This window comes from Hyla sarda, chromosome 5 (genome assembly GCF_029499605.1).
Source record: "Hyla sarda isolate aHylSar1 chromosome 5, aHylSar1.hap1, whole genome shotgun sequence".
Classification (NCBI taxonomy): Eukaryota; Metazoa; Chordata; class Amphibia; order Anura; family Hylidae; genus Hyla; species Hyla sarda.
The window spans coordinates 52,535,717-52,555,511 of NC_079193.1; the positions used below are offsets into that span (position 1 = coordinate 52,535,717).

General features: G+C 43.6%; 1 protein-coding gene across 3 annotated transcripts in view; it reads left to right on the top strand.

Annotated features, from left to right (window-relative positions):
• The window catches only part of PFKP (phosphofructokinase, platelet), a 105,260-nt gene that overhangs the window by 15,836 nt on the left and 69,629 nt on the right, over positions 1–19,795 (top strand). For all 3 annotated transcript variants that reach the window (XM_056519504.1, XM_056519503.1, XM_056519502.1), the window contains exon 2: positions 14,124–14,197. In XM_056519504.1, the coding sequence (XP_056375479.1) occupies positions 14,124–14,197 (74 nt within the window). The remainder of the gene's footprint in view (positions 1–14,123; positions 14,198–19,795) is intronic.

The window sequence follows — 19,795 nt, forward strand, 5'->3', positions numbered from 1 at the left end:
ATATTTTGGCCCTTAACTTGCTTCAGTATTTGTAAGCCAAAACCAGAAGTGGATTCTATGCAGAGATGGAAAGATTTGTACCTCTTCCACATTTTGGAATCTATTCTGATGCAGAATATTGTATAACCAGTCTTTCCAGAGTTGAAATGTTTGTAAAACTGAAACATTTATTTCATAATACGGGAATAAGAAAATAATAAAAAAATGGGTATCTGAATGACACAACTGGATGCCTGTATCCACCCTACTTTCCTATTCTGAGCTTTAATTATTTATTGGAGATTTTTGAAGAATAATCCCTTAACAATGACGTAGAGGATTAAAGAAACATTGATGCTGTAAAGACGTGTGTATATGTATGGAGGGCAAGCTGTGCATAACTAGCTTGCCCTCTGACTGGTGAGCAGTTAAGGGGTTAAGAAAAATACAGGCAAGGTTTTTAGCCCCCTCTCCCGCCTGTAAAATTTGTCAACTGTAGTGGTATGTCCCATGGGTGGGGGGGAAGGAGTGCACCAATCAGGGGTTTAATAGTTTCCCGGGTTTTCAGGGGCCCTCCCCTGGGTATTTATAGCTGGGGTGTCTCCTTTTCCCCCCTCAATCTGCCCAGGACCCTGAGTTTTGCCCTCCCTCCCTTTTTTGTATCTTTGGCAGCTTGGCGGTAAGAAGACATTGAAAGCGGGGTCAACCCGGGGTAGACCTCCACACAGGACGGTGTGGCAGCACCTCTCGGGTTGGCAAGAAGCCAATCGGTGTCTTTGTTACAGTTAAATTGTTATTTATATAAGTAATTTTATAAATAAAGCTGTGGCCGATCCCCACCCACACAAAAGTTAAATTGTTGTTGTGTCAGTTATTATTTAATTATTTATTGTAGTAAGGGGGAGGGGTAGTTATAGCCTGCTAGGAGCTAATTGGATCTCAACAGTCTGAGTGAGAGTGTGTGTCGGAGTAAGGGTGTACGTGTGAGTGAGTGTGCATGTGTATGTGTGTGAGTGCATGTGTATGTACGTGTGTGCGTGCATGTGTATGTACGTGTGTGAGTGCATGCATATGTACGTGTGTGCGTGCATGCGTATGTACGTGCATGTGTATGTACGTGTGTGTATTGCATGTGTGTGTACGCGTGTGTATTGCATGTGTATGTACGTGTGTGAGTGCATGTGTATGTACGTGTGTGTGTGCATGTGTATGTACGTGTGTGTATTGCATGTGTGTGTACGTGTGTGTATTGCATGTGTATGTACGTGTGTGAGTGCATGTGTATGTACGTGTGTGTGTGCATGTGTATGTACGTGTGTGTATTGCATGTGTATGTACGTGTGTGAGTGCATGTATATGTGCATGTGTGAGTGCATGTGTATGTGAGTGCATTTATATGTACGTGTGTGAGTGCATGTGTATGTGCATGTGTGAGTGCTTGTGTATGTGCGTATGTGAGTGCATTTATATGTACGTGTGTAAGTGCATGTGTATGTGCGTATGTGAGTGCATGTATATGTACGTGTGTAAGTGCATGTGTATGTGTGTGAGTGCATGTGTATGTGCTTGTGTGAGTGCATGCGTATGTGTGTGTGAGTGCATGTGTAAGTATGTGTGTGAGCTGTGTGAGTGCATGTGTATGTATGTGTGTGAGTGCATGTGTATGTGCGTGTGTGAGTACATGTGTATGTGCGTGCGTATTGCATGTGTATGTGCGTGCTGGGAATTGTAGTTTTGCGACACCGGAAGGTCCAAGTTTAGAGACCACTTCTCTATGTATATGTCTTTGTCATAAACATGAGGTCTAAATGGGCACTGTCAGAATTAAAAATGTTTTATATGTTGTACATCTTGGCAAAACATAACCTTTCTTATATACGTTGTAAAAAAATTTACCTCCTTTTTGTAGAAATCATGGCTTATGAAAAACACCACTAGGGGTCCTCATACTATCCAGAAGATGATCATGTCTAGCTACAGCATCATCTTTGTCCAAGCTGAAGCACAGGCAGGGGCAAAGTTCAGGAAGTGAGGGCAGGATCAGCATTCCTCCGTGCTCACTCCTGTCCTATCAGACTGCCGCATAAAAACAGAGAGAAGGGGTTACAAAGCAGCCTGCAGTGACTGGATGAAGAGATCCAGTACAGCACAGCAGACTCAGGGAGGAATTTAATGCATGGTGAGTGAGGGAGTACTTGGTGCTTGCCTCGGACATGCCCCTTCCTGAGCAGTGGATGTCAGAATGAGTGAGCAGCACAACAGAGGGATTTGTGAACAAAAATTAGAAGCCAGACACATAAAAAGGACATGTAAAGCATTTGCATGACCTAGTGAGGAATATATATAGAAGTATTATGTTTATTTCTGTTACAGGTACTTTTTAAATGGACGTCTTTTGCATATAGCATGGATCCAAATGGTGAAGGTCCAAGCATTGTGACTCCCACTTTGATTCCCGTTGGTTCCCCTTGGCTTTTTTTTTCCAGAAGCTGCTGGAATATTTAGTCAATAGCTGGTCTAGCCTGCCAATCATCATAGGCCACCCCCATCCATAATTGGACATTAATAACAGAGCCTAGCAGTATGCCATCAGTATTTTCAGTGAAACAACACTTTAAGCCATCGCTACTAGGGCTGGGCGGTATACCGGTTCATACCGAATACCGAAATTTTTGTGCTGCACGATATGAATTTTTCCCCATAGCGCAATACGGGTTGGGCCCTCCCCCCTCCCCCTCGGGAATTAATGAGTTATCAACCCAGTGCTGCGCTGTCTCCACATCAGGGAATTAATCATATGCGCTGTTCTGCCCCGCCCCCCCAATTAATTATCAGCTCAGCGCTGCGCTGTCGCCATCGGGGTAAATGCTCACATATCACCCGCAAGCGCTGCCCTCCTCGTCCTCCTGTTTGTTGCGGGCCGCCGGCGCTGACACTCTATACTGTACGCTGTATCCCTGTGCCTGGGATGCAAAAGATAAACAAAATAAACTTTAACTAACCTTCCCCGTCTGTCCGGACCAGCTTCCTGGGGACGGGAATGTCGGACAGCCGTCAGCCTATCACTGGCCGCAGCGATGTTCCGCCTTGGCCAGTTATAGGTTGAGCCCACTGTCATGTAAGAAGCCGGCTTGCTTCTTACATGACAGTTGGCTCAGCCTATCACCGGCCGAGGCGGAACATCGGTGATAGGCTGACGGCTCTCCGACGTTCCCGTCCTCAGGAAGAGCGTGAGGCTGACGTAGGAACGTGCGATAAAGTATATTTTGTTTATCTTTTGCAGCCCGGGCATAGGGATACAGCGTACAGTATAGAGTGTCAGCGCCGGCGGCCCGCAACAAACAGGAGGACGAGGAGGGCAGCGCTTGCGAGTGATATGTGAGTATTTACCCCGATGGGGACAGCGCAGCGCTGGGCTGATAATTAATTTGGGGGAGGGGGGGGTTAATACTGTTACATACCGTGGAACCACCATAAGTTACAAAAATACCGTGATACACATATTTGGTATACCGCCCAGCCCTAATTCCTACATTATTGATCTTCCTCTACATGATCCATTCCTGGTTTGCTAGGCTAGACAGCTGATGAATATTCCATGAAGGTTCAGGCACAGCTGTCGTTTAACTCATCAATCTGATAACATTCTTCCAAGGATGAAACAATTAAAGGGGTACTCCACTACCCCAGCGTCCGGAATATTTTGTTCCAAACGCTGGGTGCGGGCTACGAGGGTCGTGATGTCACAGTCACGCCCCCTCAATGCAAGTCTATGATGGGGGGCGTGGCAGTCACAAGTTTCCGCCCTGCAACGCCAGTCATCCGGCACGGAGCGAAGTTCGCTCCGTGCATCGGTTGTCTTGGATTCCACAGCCGAGATGGCGGGGGTCCTTTCAGGTCCGGCCCTGCTTCCTTCGGGCTAAGGACCTGAAAAATTCACCTGCCCTGTGCTTTGGGCGATACAAATTCCACATCCCTGCATATACCGTCCTGTGCAGAGCATGGATGACATTTAAATTATGACAGCCACCTTAAAGTGGTACTCCGCTGCTCAGCATTTGGAACAAACTGTTCCGAACTCCGGCGCTGGGAGCTTGTGACGTCATAGCCCCGGAACAGTTTATTCCAAACGCTGAGCAGTGGAGTACCCCTTTAAAAACTTTCTGTACCCATCTCATACATTTATGGCATATCCTCTACATGACTTACAACTAACTTATGTAAGCAGCATAGCTTGTGGCGTTATACTGTTTCTGCATCTCTCTTTAACAGGAATAATGTAAATTGTGTAAAACTGCTTACTCAGCTGTTTCCTTCATTCTGCCCGCTGCAAGCAGGTCGGTTGGGGCAGGGGGGCTCTTATTCTTAAGATAGGTGCTGGTCCCAGAAGTGGGACCCACATCTATCAGAATTTTATGGCATAATAAAGTAATTTTACAGCGTTCTATGCACAGTATACCAGTGACTTACAGTCTGTGTTATAGCCCATTGCTGCATTCTCATGCCCACAAGTTGTAACTGAAAGCAGTCAATAAGCTGGTTGTCAGGCACATGTCCCACATCTTAGCTGATCTCCTATACGGATTATAGTGTCTGGATTTAACCGATGCTTTCTAGAATCCACATTACTAGAGCAAGCTAAGTAATTCAAGATGAGTAATGTGATGTATGTACAAGGCTACTGTATGCTTTTAGCTATTATCGAGCTACATGATGGTCAATGAATACACTTTGGTCTGTGGCTACTTTATGTATATTTGTAGCGGAACAAATTGCAGAGATCCATGTAGTTGGGATAACAATTGAGAAGATCAGAAGTGTATTGTTATAAGTGTATTTATAATAATGATTATCTAGCTCTTCAATTATAGTATAAAATAAGTTAACTGTGTGTAGCGTATTGGTACGCCGCACGTATGTACAGCTGGGACCTTTTTAGTTTGCTGCATTTGCTAAGAGGGACATGGCAGGCAGGCCACCTTCTCTCTCTCTTGCTTGGGGCAAGTGGAGCAATTCCTCAAAAGTTGCACATTTTTGCACAGAAATGTGTGACTTATGAGGATTTGCGCCACTGGCACAGCTTAGTTTCTGCTGCCGGATGGTTTATTTGCACCCACAGATGATCAGGACCTCTCAGTTGCTTGTTTGGATGAAGTTATTATTTTATATTGTCGTTAGAAACAACATTTTTCCATTTAATACTTCCTTAAAACTCAGCATTTTCCTAATATTCTTCATTAATAAATTAATTGCTAAAGATGTGAAAAAGTGGTTTAAAAAAATGCCCACTTGGGGTATCTGTCTTTTTAATTTTGCAAACGAACCCTGAAAATCCAGCCTTTTTGCCCCTTAAGGACTCAGCCCATTTGGGCCTTAAAGACAATTTTATTTTTACGTTTTAGTTTTTTCCTCCTCACCTTAAAAAAATCATAACTCTTTTATATTTTCATCCACAGACTAGTATGAGGGCTTGTTTTTTGCGTGACCAGTTGTCCGTTGTAATGCCTTCACTTTGCCATAAAATTTATGGCGCAACCAAAAAAATACTATTTGTGTGGGGAAATTAAAAGGAAAACTGCAATTTCGCAAATTTGGGAAAGTTTCATTTTCACACTGTACAATTTATGGTAAAAATGACATGTGTTCTTTATTCTTTGGGTCAATACGATTAAAATCATACCATGATAACATACTTCTCTATTACTGTTGCGCTTAAAAAAGAATCTCAAACTTTTTAACCAAATTTGTACATTTAAAATCCCCCTATTTTGAAGACCTATAACTTTTTCATTTTTCCGTATAAGCGGCGATATGAGGGCTAATTTTTTGCACCGTAATCTGTACTTTTTATTGATACCATATTTGCTTATAAAAAACTTTTAATACATTTTTTGGGAATTATTTACGCCTGCGGTGATATCAAATATGTATATAAATTTTTTTTTGCACTTTTTGGGGGGTGAAATAGGGAAAATGGGACAATTTACATTTTTATTCAATTCTTTTTAACTTTTTTTAAAAACGTTTTTTACTTTTATTTTTACACTTTAATAGTCCCCATAGGGGACTATTTATAGCAATCATTCGATTGCTAATACTGTTCAGTGCTATGCATAGGGCATATCACTGATCAGTGTTATCGGTCATTTTCTGCTCTGGTCTGCTCGATCTCAGACCAGAACAGAAGACCCGTGGAAGGCAGCAGAGGCAGGTGAGGGGACCTCCGTCTGCCGTTCTGGATTATCGGATCGCCGCGGCAGCGCTGCGGGCGATCTGATCATCCATTTTAGTGACTGCAATGCTGCAGATGCCGTGATCTGTATTGATCTTGGCATTTGAGGGGTTAATGGCGGACATCCGCGCGATCGCTGATGTCGGCCATTACCGGCGGAGCCCTGGCTGCTATCAGCAGCCGTGACTTGCCGCGCATGACCCGAGCATTGCTCCGATGCTCATGGTTATGTATAGGACGTAAATGAATGTCCTGCTGCGTTAAGCACCACCTCACCAAGACACACATTTACGTCCTGCGTCGTTAAGGGGTTAAAACTAAGCATTTTACAAATATACTTCATTAAAAAATTGAATTGCTAAAGATGTAAAAAAAGGGGTTTAAATAAATTGGCCACTAGGAGTCTCTGTCTTTTTAATTTTGCAAACAAACCCTGAAAATCCAGCCTTTTTAGTCCATCAAAGAAAAGGACCAAAATATCTGAGGGGAGGAGGAGGGAGGTGTGGTTATCTCCATTCTATGCCCCAGAGCACAGACAAGATGCAGACAGCTTGCAGTCTTTAAAAGGGTACTCCACCCCTAGACATCTTATCCCCTATCCAAGGATAGGGGATAAGATGTCTGATCGCAGGTGTCCCACCACAGGGGACCCTCGCAATCTCTCCTGCTGCCCCTAGTTATCTGCAGCATGAAGCCGGAGTTTGCTCCGTGCTTGATGACTCATGATACAGGGGCTGGTGGTCCGTGACATCATGCCCCTCCCCCTTAATGCAAGTCTATGTGAGGGGGTGTGGTCACTGTCACGCCCCCTCCCATAGACTTACATTAAGGGGCGGGGCTTGATGTCACGGGGGTGGGGCCATGATGTCACAAACTGCCGGAACCTGTATCGTGAGTCATCAGGCATGGAACAAACTTCGACTCTGTGCTGCAGATGACTAGGGGCTGCAGGAGAGGGACCCCCGCGATCAGACATCTTATCCGCTATCCTTGGATAGGAGATAAGATGTCTAGGGGCAGAGTACCCCTTCAAGAAGAGAAGCATTTCCATGCAAAGTGACAAGCAATACAAGGTGCTAAACTATTATTTATGTGCAAAATGGTTTCTCTGGTCATTTTATGAACTTATTTCTTGTGTATATGCACCATATAGGTTCCATATGGCTGCTTTAGGGTTATAAAAAGCATGCACTTTTGTCAAAAAGCTGTGAAAATGTAAAAAATCTTTTTTTGCCACAAAATGTAGGTTTTTCTTCAGTCCTTGCACCATATAGTTTCACATGGCTGCACTAGAGTTATATACAGCATTCATGGCTGCATTAGAGTTATATAGAGCATGCATTTAGGTTGAAAGTTTTGCAAATGTAAAACTGTTTGTGCAGACTTCATGTCAGGGGAGGGGGGAGAGCTCATCATATTCCAGGGAAAACACCCCCAGCCTCCCAGAGAAATTCTTAATGACTAATTACAGTAATAGATCAATAGGTACTAGGGATCGACCGATATCGTTTTTGTAGGGCCGATACCGATAATCGGTGGAGGTTAGGGCCGATAACCGATAACTTATACCGATATTCCGGTATAAGTTATCCGCTATTTATCCCCCCTCGACACCGCTGCAGAACATTGATTTAAAGCGGGTGCTTTAAATCAATGCAATGCAGTGGCTTTTGCGGTGCCATAGGCCGCCGCCGCCACCACCCGCTTCTCTCCCCCTACCTGTCAGGGTGGTCCGGGCCATCCATCCTTCCTTCCTGTAGTGTCCGGCGGCATTCTGGGTGGGGGGTGAATCGGTCCTGGCTGTCCTTCTCCGGGGGTCATCTTCTCCACTCCGGGCAGGCTCCGGCCTAGTAACGCAGCATAGACGCCGCTGCACAGTGACGCCCGTGCGCAGCAACGCACCTGACGTCACGGCGTAGCGGCGTCTATGCAGCGTACTAGGCCGGAGCCTGCCCGGAGTGGAGAAGATGACCCCCGGAGAAGGACAGCCCAGACCGGTTCACCCTCCACCCGGAATGCCGCCAGACACTACAGGAAGGAAGGATGGATGGCCCGGACCACCCCCATTACGGGTAAGTTAAATTTTTTTTATTGACTCGGAGGGTGGGGGAGGGGCCCGACCGGTATAGCGGTATGGGCAAAAATCCATACCGGTATACCGCCCAGCACTACGGTGGGGGGTGCGACGCGGTGCGGTGGGTCGGGGGGGGGGGGGGGTGTGTGGATGCGGTCGCGGTGCGGTGGGGGAGGTGCGGGGGGCGGGGCATTATCGGCTTATCGGCAAGGTAATTGCCGATGCCGATAATGCCCAAAATCGTGATTATCGGCCGATAGTATCGGCCATACCGATAATCGGTCGATCCCTAATAGGTACCATATATACTCGAGTATAAGCCGAGTTTTCCAGCACAATTTTTCGTGCTGAAAACGCCCCCCTCGGCTTATACTCGAGTGAACTCTTCGCCTGTCAATCCCTTCTCAGTGGTCTTCAACCTGCGGACCTCCAGATGTTGTCAAACTACAACGCCCAGCATGCCCGGACAGCCATCGGCTGTCCGGGCATGCTGAGAGTTGTAGTTTTGAAACATCTGGAGGTCCGCAGGTTGAAGACCACTGCCGGGCCTTCGTCGTCATTTAGACCCCCCCTTTAGTTTTCTACTCATCCCCCGTCGGTAGGAAGGGTGAGCTGTTCCGGACCATCTATGCTGCAGGGACTGTCCGGTGGGGAGGGTTAGTCGTTCTGGACTGTCCATCTTCACTAAGAGGCTCTCTTCTCCTCTCCGGGCCGGCCCCGGACTAGTGAAAACGACGCACAGGGACGTCCCTGCGCATGAATGTCCCTGTGCGTCATCGACAAGGCAAAGTCACTAGTCCGGGGCCGGCCCGGAGTGGAGAAGAGGGCCTCCCGGTGAAGATGGACAGCCTGGAATGACTAACCCTCCCCACCGGATGGTCCCTTCAGCATAGATGGCCCGGACCAGCTCACCCTTCCTTCCCACCGAGGAGAGATGAGTAGAAAACTAAAGGGGGGGGGGGGTCTGGATGATGACGAAGGACCGGCAGTGGTCTTAAACCTGCGGACCTCCAATGGCTGGACCAACCGATGGCTGTCCGGGCATGCTGGGAGTTGTAGTTTTGCAACATCTGGAGGTCCGCAGGTTGAGCAACATCTGGAGGTCTGCAGGATGAAGACCACTGATTGAAGGGATTGACAGGCGGTGATGATGAATGGGGGGGGGGATGATAACGAGGGGGATGATGACAGGGGAATGATGACGGGGGGTCTGGATGATGACAGGGTGATGATGACGGGGGTCTGGATGATGACAGGGGGGGATGATGTATTCCCCCCCCCTAGGCTTATAGTCGAGTCAAGAACTTTTCCTGGGTTTTTGGGGGTGAAATTAGGGGCCTCGGCTTATATTCGGGTCGGCTTATACTCGAGTATATACAGTATTTTACATATTAACACATGCATCTTATTATGCATACATGACTTAGGGCACATTGACACACTGACTTTTTTTTCCCACATTTTTCTTAGTAATGACAGTAACACTTTAAGGTATATGGATGTTTAAGGGCACTTCCTTCATAGTTACATAGTTAGTATGGTTGAAAAAAGACATACGTCCATCAAGTCCAACCAGGGAATTGAAGGGAAGGGTGTAAGGGGATAAGGGAAAGGGATGTAGTTTTATAATTCTGCATAAGCATTAATGTTATTTTGTTCCAGGAATGTATCTAACCCTGTTTTAAAGCTGTTAATTGTTCCTGCTGTGACCAGTTCCTGAGGTAGACCGTTCCATAAATTCACAGTCCTCATGGTAAAGAAGGCGTGTCGCCCCTTGAGACTAAACCTTTTCTTCTCCAGATGAAGGGAGTGCTCCCTCGTCCTTTGGGGGCTTTAACCTGGAACAATTTTTCTCCATATTTTTTGTATGGGCCATTTATATACTTATATACGTTTATCATATCCCCCCTTAAACGTCTCTTCTCAAGACTAAACAATTGTAACTCCTTTAATCACTCCTCATAACTAAGATGTTCCATGCCCCATATTAGTTTAGTCGCGCGTCTCTGCACCCTTTCCAACTTTGCAGTGTCCCTTTTATGAACAGGCGACCAAAACTGAACAGCATATTCCAGGTGAGGCTGTACCAATGCTTTATAAAGGGGGAGTATTATGTCCCTGTCCCTTGAGTCCATGCCTCTTTTGATACATGACAATATCCTGCCGGCTTTGGAAGCAGCAGCCTGACATTGCATGCTATTCTGTAGTCTGTGATCTACAAGTACACCCAGATCCTTCTCTACCAGTGACTCTGCCAGTTTAATCCCCCCTAAGACATACGATGCATGCAGGTTATTAGTACCCAGATGCATAACTTTACATTCATCCACATTGAACCTCATTTGCCAAGTGGATGCCCAGACACTTAGTCTATCCAAGTCATCTTGTAACTTATACACATCCTCTATAGACTGTACCGTGCTACAAAGCTTGGTGACATCTGCAAAGATAGAAACAGAGCTGTTAATACCATCCTCTATATCATTGATAAATAAATTAAACAGCAGCGGGCCCAGTACTGAACCTTGGGGTACACCACTAATAACCGGGGACCAATCAGAGTACGAATCATTGACCACCACTCTCTGGGTACGATCCATGAGCCAGTGTTCAATCCAGTTACAAACTAAAGTTTCCAAGCCCAAGGACCTTAACTTACCTGTCAGACGTCTGTGAGGGACAGTATCAAACGCAAATCCAGAAACACTATATCCACAGCCATTCCTCTGTCAAGGCTTCTACTCACCTCTTCATAAAAGCAAATTAGATTGGTTTGACAACTTCTATCCTTAGTAAACCCATGCTGGCTATCACTTCTAATACTATTATCCCCTATGTATTCCTGTATGTAATCCCTTATAAGTCCTTCAAACAATTTACCCACAATGCACGTTAGACTTACCGGTCTATAATTGCCTGGCGAAGACCTAGAGCCCTTCTTGAAGATTGGTACCACATTCGCCTTGCGCCAGTCCCTTGGCACAATACCAGACACCAGAGAATCTCTAAATATCATGAACAAGGGTACAGATATTACTGAACTTACCTCTCTAAGAACTCTTGGGTGTAGTCCATCCGGCCCTGGAGATTTGCTTACATTTACTTTACTTAACTTACCTTGTACCATCTCTACATTAAGCCAGTTCAATACATTATATGATGTGTTACCAGCACTGACCTGGCCAATGTCAGCTCCTTTTTCCATAGTGTATACAGAACTAAAGAACCCATTCAGTAGCTCCGCCTTCTCTTGATCGCCCGTGACAACCTCCCCATTATCATTATTAAGGGGTCCTACATGCTCTGTCCTTGGTTTTTTTGTATTTATATATCTAAAAAAATATTTAGGATTAGTTTTGCTTTCTTTGGCCATCTGTCTCTCATTTAGAATTTTTGCTGTTTTTATTAAATTTTTACAGATTTTATTAAGCTCTTTGTACTGTTTAAATGTTATAGCTGACCCATCAGATTTGAATTTTTTGAAAGCTATTTTTTGTTGTTTATTGCTCTTTTAACCTCATTTGTCAGCCATGTAGGATTTAGTTTTAATCGTTTATATTTGTTCCCCTTTGGTATATATTTAGCTGTATAGTTATTTAGAGTTGATTTAAAGATGTCCCATTTACCTTCTGTATCAGTATTTGAGAACACCTCCCCCAGTCTATGTCCTGTAGTGCAGCTCTCAGCCCAGGGAAATTTGCCTTTTTAAAGTTATATGTTTTTGCTTTCCCCGTCTGTCTTTGTTTTCTACATTTTAAGTCAAAAGTGGTCGCTATTCCCAAGGTTTTCCCGCACAGTTACATTACCAACCAGCTCTGTGTTGTTGGAAATGATCAGATCCAACAAGGCATCACTTCTTGTTGGGTCCTCCACAAACTGGCCCATAAAATTATCCTGCAATAAATTTAGGAATTTTCTCCCCTTTGTAGTTTTAGCCAGCCCCCGGCCCCAATCTATATCTGGATAGTTAAAATCTCCCATTATTACCACTGTACCTGCCCGGGCGGCCCTCTCTATTTGTTTATACAGCCGACCTTCTATCTCTTCAGTGATATTAGGGGGTCTGTAGATTACACCAAGTATTATTTTTTCAGTATTTCCCTCCTTTTGTAATTCTACCCACAGGGATTCCACATCCTCAGAATCATCACACACTATGGCATCGTTCACACTGACTTTCATACCACTTCTTACATACAGACAGACTCCACCACCTTTTCTGTTCATTCTATCCTTGCGAAACAATGTAAACCCCTGCAGATTAACGGCCCAGTCATGCGAGGAGTCCAGCCATGTCTCAGTGACCCCAACTATATCAATATGTTCCTCCAGTATCAAGGCCTCAAGCTCCCCCATTTTATTTGCTAGGCTTCTGGCATTTGTGAACATACACTTTACATTTCCATTAAGTTTTACACATATAGTCTCACTAATGGGATTTTCAGAGTTATTGGGGTTAATGTTATTATTTGAATTATAAGGGCTAATTGTACTATTTAAGTTATGGGATTTTTTGAGTTATTGGGTCTAACGTTATTATTTAAGTTATTGGGGCTAATGGGATTTTTTGTGTTATTGCGTCTAACGTTGTTATTTAAGTTATTGGGGCTAACAGTATTTTTTGAGTTAATGGGGCTTATTGTAGTTATTGAGTTATTGGGGCTAATGGAATTTTTTGAATTATTGGGATTACAATTTTTCGGGCTACATTTATTTTTACAGCTGGTTTGTAACGCATGAATCTCCTTATCCACTGCTCTTAACCTCCCCCTATTAACCTTCCTATTAAGAGGATCCCCAGAAGAAGCTGATAGTACCGAAACACACGTCTGGTTGAGCGCATCTGTTGTCCATTGCAGCACTTTACTCTGTGTTATGCACTTGTACTTTTGCACTCCTCCAGTTATACTTTGACTTTGCTTGTTACATTATTATGGAGTTATGTGCAAAAATACTATCAATTGCTGTTCTGATATGTAGACTGACTATTTCATATAGGACAGCAGTTTTTTGGTGTTACGTAGATTTTTTTATACTGTGTACATGGAGGCTGCAGCGCCTCTCAGTTGTTGTAATTTGTCCACACAGTGTGTTGGCAGTTGCTTATAGCAGACAGGTTCTATATTTGCTATATCTCAGCCTGTTCACTAGGCTATTTTTGCTCTCATTGTGGTATTGGTTTGTTGGCATCTCCGTGTATTACGTGATCATCATATGTAGAGTCAGCTTGTGGCGACAGCTTGGAATTTGTCTGAAGTAGGATGCGGTCACCTGATCATCGTCATGGCTGCACTTTAGTGCATGTTCCCACCTTCAGGTTTATTATTCAAATAAAGCCATAAGAAAGATGCAGCATTCTTTTTTGAAATCCGGTAAAAAGCAGCATCCATATACTGAACATGTGAACATACCCTTAAAGGGGTACTCCGGCCCTAAGACATCTTATCCCCTATCCTTTGATAAGATGTCTGAAACCGGGAGTACCGCCGCTGGGGACCCCCGCAATCTTGTATTCAGCACCCACTTCGGGGAGCTGCACGCTGCGCTGCCAGCTCTGAATCTGCCGTGTGACGACCACAGGGACGGAGTATTGTGACATCACAACTCTGCCCCCGTGTGACATCACGCCCCGCCCCCCGCTATGCAGGTCTATGGGAGGGGGCGTGACGACGGACAGCCTTTGGCTGTCCGGGCATGCTGGGAATTGTAGTTGTGCAACAGCTGGAGGTACACTAGTTGGGAAACACTGGTCTGGAATCTAACTAAGCCATTATAAAAAGGGGAGGAATACTGTTGTTCAGACATTAGTACCCATAAAATCTCCCTTTTTACTTCCAGGTATGAATGCAGCTGTCCGTGCTGTGGTTCGAATGGGAATCTATGTAGAAGCCAAAGTTTACTTCGTTCATGAGGTTGGTTTAATTGGTTCAATCATTCTTGTTTGCTTTTTAAATGATGATTTCTATGGAATCATAAAACATTTATTAATATGTTCAAAGTCCATTGATGCTTAGTATTGTAGCACATGTTCAGTTCAGTTCCAATAAGCAGAGACTGATAGTTGATAGAATGATAGAGTTAGCCCATTTTTATAGATTTCATGTCAATCAAATATATTATCATATATATATATATATATATATATATATATATATATATATATATACACATACACAGTCATGGCCGTTAATGTTGGCACCCCTGAAGTTTTTCAAAAAACTGAAGTATTTCTCACAGAAAAAGATTGCAGTAAGACATATTTTGCAATACACATGTTTATTCCCTTTGTGTGTATTGGAACTAAACCAAAAAAAGGAGGAAAAAAAGCAAATTGGACATAATATTACACCAATCTACAAAAATGGGCTGGACAAAATGATTGGCACCCGTAGCTTAACATTAGGTTGCACACCCTTTGGAAAAAAATAACTGAAATCAGTCGCTTCCTATAACCATCAATAAGCTTCTTACACCTCTCAGCCGGAATGTTGGACCAATCTTCCTTTGCAAACTGCTCCAGGTCTCTCTTATTAGAAGGGGCACCTTTTCCCAACAGCAATTTAAACATCTCTCCACAGGTGTTCAATGGGATTTTGATCTGTACTCTTCAGAACTATCCAGCGCTTTGTTGCCATCAATTTCTGGTCGCTTTTTGACATATGTTTAGGGTCATTGTCCTGTTGGAAGACCCAAGATCTCAGACGCAAACTCAGATTTCTGACACTGGACTGTACAGTGCGACCCAAAATCCATTGGTAATCCTCAGATTTCATGATGCCTTGCGCACATTCAAGACACCCAGTGCCAGAGGCAGCAAAACAACCCCGAAATAAAATTGAACCTCCACCATATTTCACTTTAGGTACTATGTTCTTTTCTTTGTAGGCTTCATACCGTTTTCGGTAAACAGTAGAATGATGTGCTTTACCAAAAAGCTCTATCTTGGTCTCATCTGTCCACAAGACGTTTTCCCAGAAGGATTTTGGCTTACTCAAGTTCATTTTGGCAAAATTTGCTTTTTTATGTCTCTGTGTCAGCAGTGGGGTCCCCCTGGGACTCCTGCCATAACGTTTCATTTCATTTAAATGTCGATGGATAGTTTGCGCTAACACTGATGCTCCCTGAACCTACAGGACAGCTTGAATATCTTTGGAACTTGTTTGGGGCTGCTTATCCACCATCCGGACTATCCTGCGTTGACACCTTTCATAAATTTTTCTCTTCCGTCCACAACCAGGGAGATTAGCTACAGTGCCATGTGTTGCAAACTAATGTTGCACACTGTGGACAAAGGCAAATCTAGATCTCTGGAGATGGACTTGTAACCTTGAGATTGTTGATATTTTTCCACAATTTTGGTTCTCAAGTCCTCAAACAGTTCTCTTCTCCTCTTTGTGTTGTCCATGCTTAGTGTGGCACACACAGACACACAATGCAAAGACTAAGTGAACTTCTCAAATTTTTATCTTCTTTCAGATGTGATTTTTATATTGCCTACTCCTGTTACTTGCCCCAGATGAGTTTAAAGGAGCATCACATGCTTGAAACAATCTTATTTTTCCACAATTTTGAAAGGGTGCCAATAATTTTGTTCAGCCCATTTTTGGAGTTTGGTGTGACATTATGTCCAATTTGCTTTTTCCCCCCTCCCTTTTTGGTTTGGTTCCAATACACACAAAGGGAATAAACATGTGTATAGCAAAACATGTGTTACTGCAGTCATTTTCAGTGAGAAATACTTCATTTACTTGAACATTTTCAGGAATGCCAACATTTATGGCCATGACTGTATATATATATATATATATATATATATATATACAGTGTTGGTGCAGTGTAACTTGTTTGCTCATTAATAATAGACTATATTTAGATTTATATTTAGGATGAACAAACATAGAACACATAGGACCCCTACTAGGAGGGCCAAATACTAAAGATCAATAATTTTGGTGTGTTTCCTTTGCACTCTTGTGTTGTCAGTATATAGATCTGTAAACCAAAGTGTTTTTTTATATTTTTATTTTGGGTGTTTAACGTTAAAGGTAAGGTATCATAATAAAATAACACTGGTGATGGGATAAACCACAATCACAGGCACAGGTTAGAAACATAAGAGAGTATAAATATCCTGTCTTTTGGAGGCATAAATGCAGACACTAATGCTGATTGGCCCGGTGCCTACTCTTTTTTTTGGGCTGTGCAGGGCCATTGCCAGGATGGTGTGGGTGGGCAAAGAGGGCAACAGAGGTTGGGGCTTGACGAGGTACACCAGGCTTTTTTTTTTTTATACACATATATAGAAAACGTTTTATGTTTTTTTTTATCTACAAAAACTCAGTATACACTTACATATCGCCATATTGGCAGTCAAAAGCTTATATGGGGCGCTGACATTAGTTTATGTTGTTTATGTTTACCCTTCTGTTATCTCACTGTTGATTCTGTGTGCCGACTTCAAACATTTGGACATGAAAACCAATAGGCAATAATGAGCAATGAAGGACAGAAGGACATAACATAATATCCCTCCTCACAGTAATAGCCAGTTCGACCAGGACTGGGCTCCTAGCCAGGAAATTAAATTATCTTTTTTTGAAACACCAAATAATTGAGCATTCCATGTGCTGAGAGATAGGTTATATGAAAGGCATTACGTGAAAATAACCATGTGACCTTCCCAAATGCAGATATAAATGTAACATGTACTTCTTGCTGCTGTGGAGGGCGGCCATATACAGGCATATGTGGTATCACCACTGAGAGAACTTCTCTTTCTTGGACAGCTATGCACCAGAGGTTGTACTGTGTCTAGTTGATCTTGCCAACATAACTGCTACCCATTCTCTTATGATTTAAATTCCTATGGCAGGCATATTGTGATATGGGATTTATATGGAAGGGCATATTGTGGTATGAAATTTATATAGCAGGCATATTGTGGTATTTTTCTGCTTGAATCAATGTTAGATCAAATTTGATCTAAGGTGTATGGAAAGCTTAACACATGACTATAGGATCTGACAAGGCCGCCACGCCCCCTCCCATAGACTTGCATTGATGGGGCGTGGCGTGACTTCACAAGGGGGCTAGACCATGGCATCACAACCCCTGCTGCCCGCACCCCACATTCTAAACGAATGCCAGGTGCTGCACAGAGATCGTGGGGGTCCCAGCTGCGAGACCCCCATGATCAGACATCTTATCCCCTATCCTTTGGATAGGGGATAAGATGTCTAGGGGCGGAATACCCCTTTAAACTATTAGGCTTTTATGTCCCTGGATTAGTAACTATCAAGCTGGCTATACACATAAGATAACAGTTGTCCAAATGTGGGTCTGCTAATGATCTCCGGCTCTGTTCAGATCTACATCTAAGGTGCCGTTGCTTCTAATCTAATAGCACTGCATAAGGAAATATTTGTTTTCAAGACCATTATAAGTCCATGGGGTCTGTTGAGTGCCACCAGTGTTTTTTGGGTGCCAGTGGTATATGCCATGCAGAGGATCCTGCAGAGCATTACCGCATTGAAAGTGGAAACCACAATGGAGATGTGAACAGAGCCTTATGTGTAAGGAGGCTTCTTGACTCTACCAGTCGGGCAGCCATCTTGGAAAAGAAGGATCCACCATATTATGTTTCAGAATGTCATTTTGTGGATTGTATTTTTTTGTAAGTGGGTGACTGACAAAAAAAGATCCCTATTACACGGAACGACTATCGTTGTCTGATCTCAATTGGAGAAAAACAACCAATAGAAGTCGTCTTTATAGATTGGCCACTCACCTTATGTGAGTGATAAGAGCGCTTATCACCCCAAATCCAAAAGAGGAGTACTAAAATTTGAGGTAGCTTCTGTGCCAGGAAGGTTGCAGGTGATGGAGGCGACCTGTCTTGAAAAAAATCCATACAGTAAAACCAAAAGAACCCTTTGAACCTGGCAAGTTCAAAGTTGTTGTTTTTTTTGTTCTACTATACAGACCCCTTGCAATAGGGAATGTGTGGCCAACAAATGATAGAAGTAAAGGGCCGCACAAACTATTGATCAGGGCCACACCACAGTGGATCCATGTAATAGGCTCCAGAAATGAGCGCAGATCTACTTCATCAGCGTGCACATAAAGCAGCAATCTGCCGTTGTAATATAGTCCAACGTCTTTTCTGATCATTATAATGTCCAGTCCTGACAACCTGTATGAATAATACGAGCAGCTCCCATTATAACAATACATTTCAGGCTTAGTGCTCCTTTAGAGGGGTTCTCCACCATAAGGTGATTTTAGTACTAACCTGCCAGACAGTAATGGACATGCTTAGGAAGGATACATGCTTGTCTTGGTGCTAGATGACTGTGTTGTGAGTCCACTATAATGCTGCTGATTTCTTTTTGTGGCTATTTCCTGTTTGAGTACACTCCCTCCAACTTCAAGTTCCATGATCCCTTGTTTGTAAGTGTGAGGTCACCGTTCTACCTCCCACACATCAGCCACCCCACCAATTGAAGCACACCTGGGGCAATTCCCTGCAGCCCTGTGGAAAATAACCCCCCCCCCCCCTTTTGTTGCTTCACCCATTGAAGCAGAAAGGCTCCCTTTAAACATCTGACTAGTAATGTAATGTTTCAAGTGACACTGCAACCTGGGAAAACCTAAGACGTCATTCATTTTGTATGCTGTTAAAAATGAACATCGGGGCAAAGATCAAAAACAATTTGGAATACCCCTTTAATTTATACTCCACAATAATAAATGTTAGGAACATTTTAAAACAGGCCAACCTTTCAGTCGTGGCCGGTCTCACTTAGCACACAGTATATGTATTTAACTATCCCAGGCGTGATGAGTGAGTGAGGAAAAACAAATGAAATAACAATTCATTAATTCAGCGCACTTCACCGTAATTGGAAAATAATTGGAGATAGTGATAACAGACCGCCGTGTACTGAGAAAAGTGGGTCATGTTGTAAGCTGTACTGCTCCCTGAAGCTTGTAATACACGGTATATTAATATACTCTTAGACTCAATGTTAAAAGATGCCTGATCGAGAAGTAAAAGGAATGGTAAATAGAAGAGAGCAAAGTGGATTCTAGTAATAATGTGAAAGGTATTGTTTGCAGATTATAGATAAGAAAGTAGACTGGACCTTGTGGATAAAAACTAGGGTACATAAACGTGTTCTCCAAATCTTATCTTCTTGTTCGGCGCATGGTGGGATTCAGTTTATAAGGAGTAGCCTATCTGTGCCGGTGGAGCTGCATTGTAATGCATGGAAAAGGGGCAGAGCAACAGTAAGTGTATGTTCACACAGTGGAATGTCAATGGGATTCTGCTGCACTGTTCACACGGTGAAATGTGCGTCATGTCTGCATGTGTTTTCCGTGCAGACATTCCGTACATTTTACACCATGTGAACATGGCCTTAAAGGGGTACTCCGTTGCTAAGCGTTTGGAACAAACGAATGCTGGAGACGACGCCAGGAGCTTGTGACGTCATAACCCCGCCCCCTCA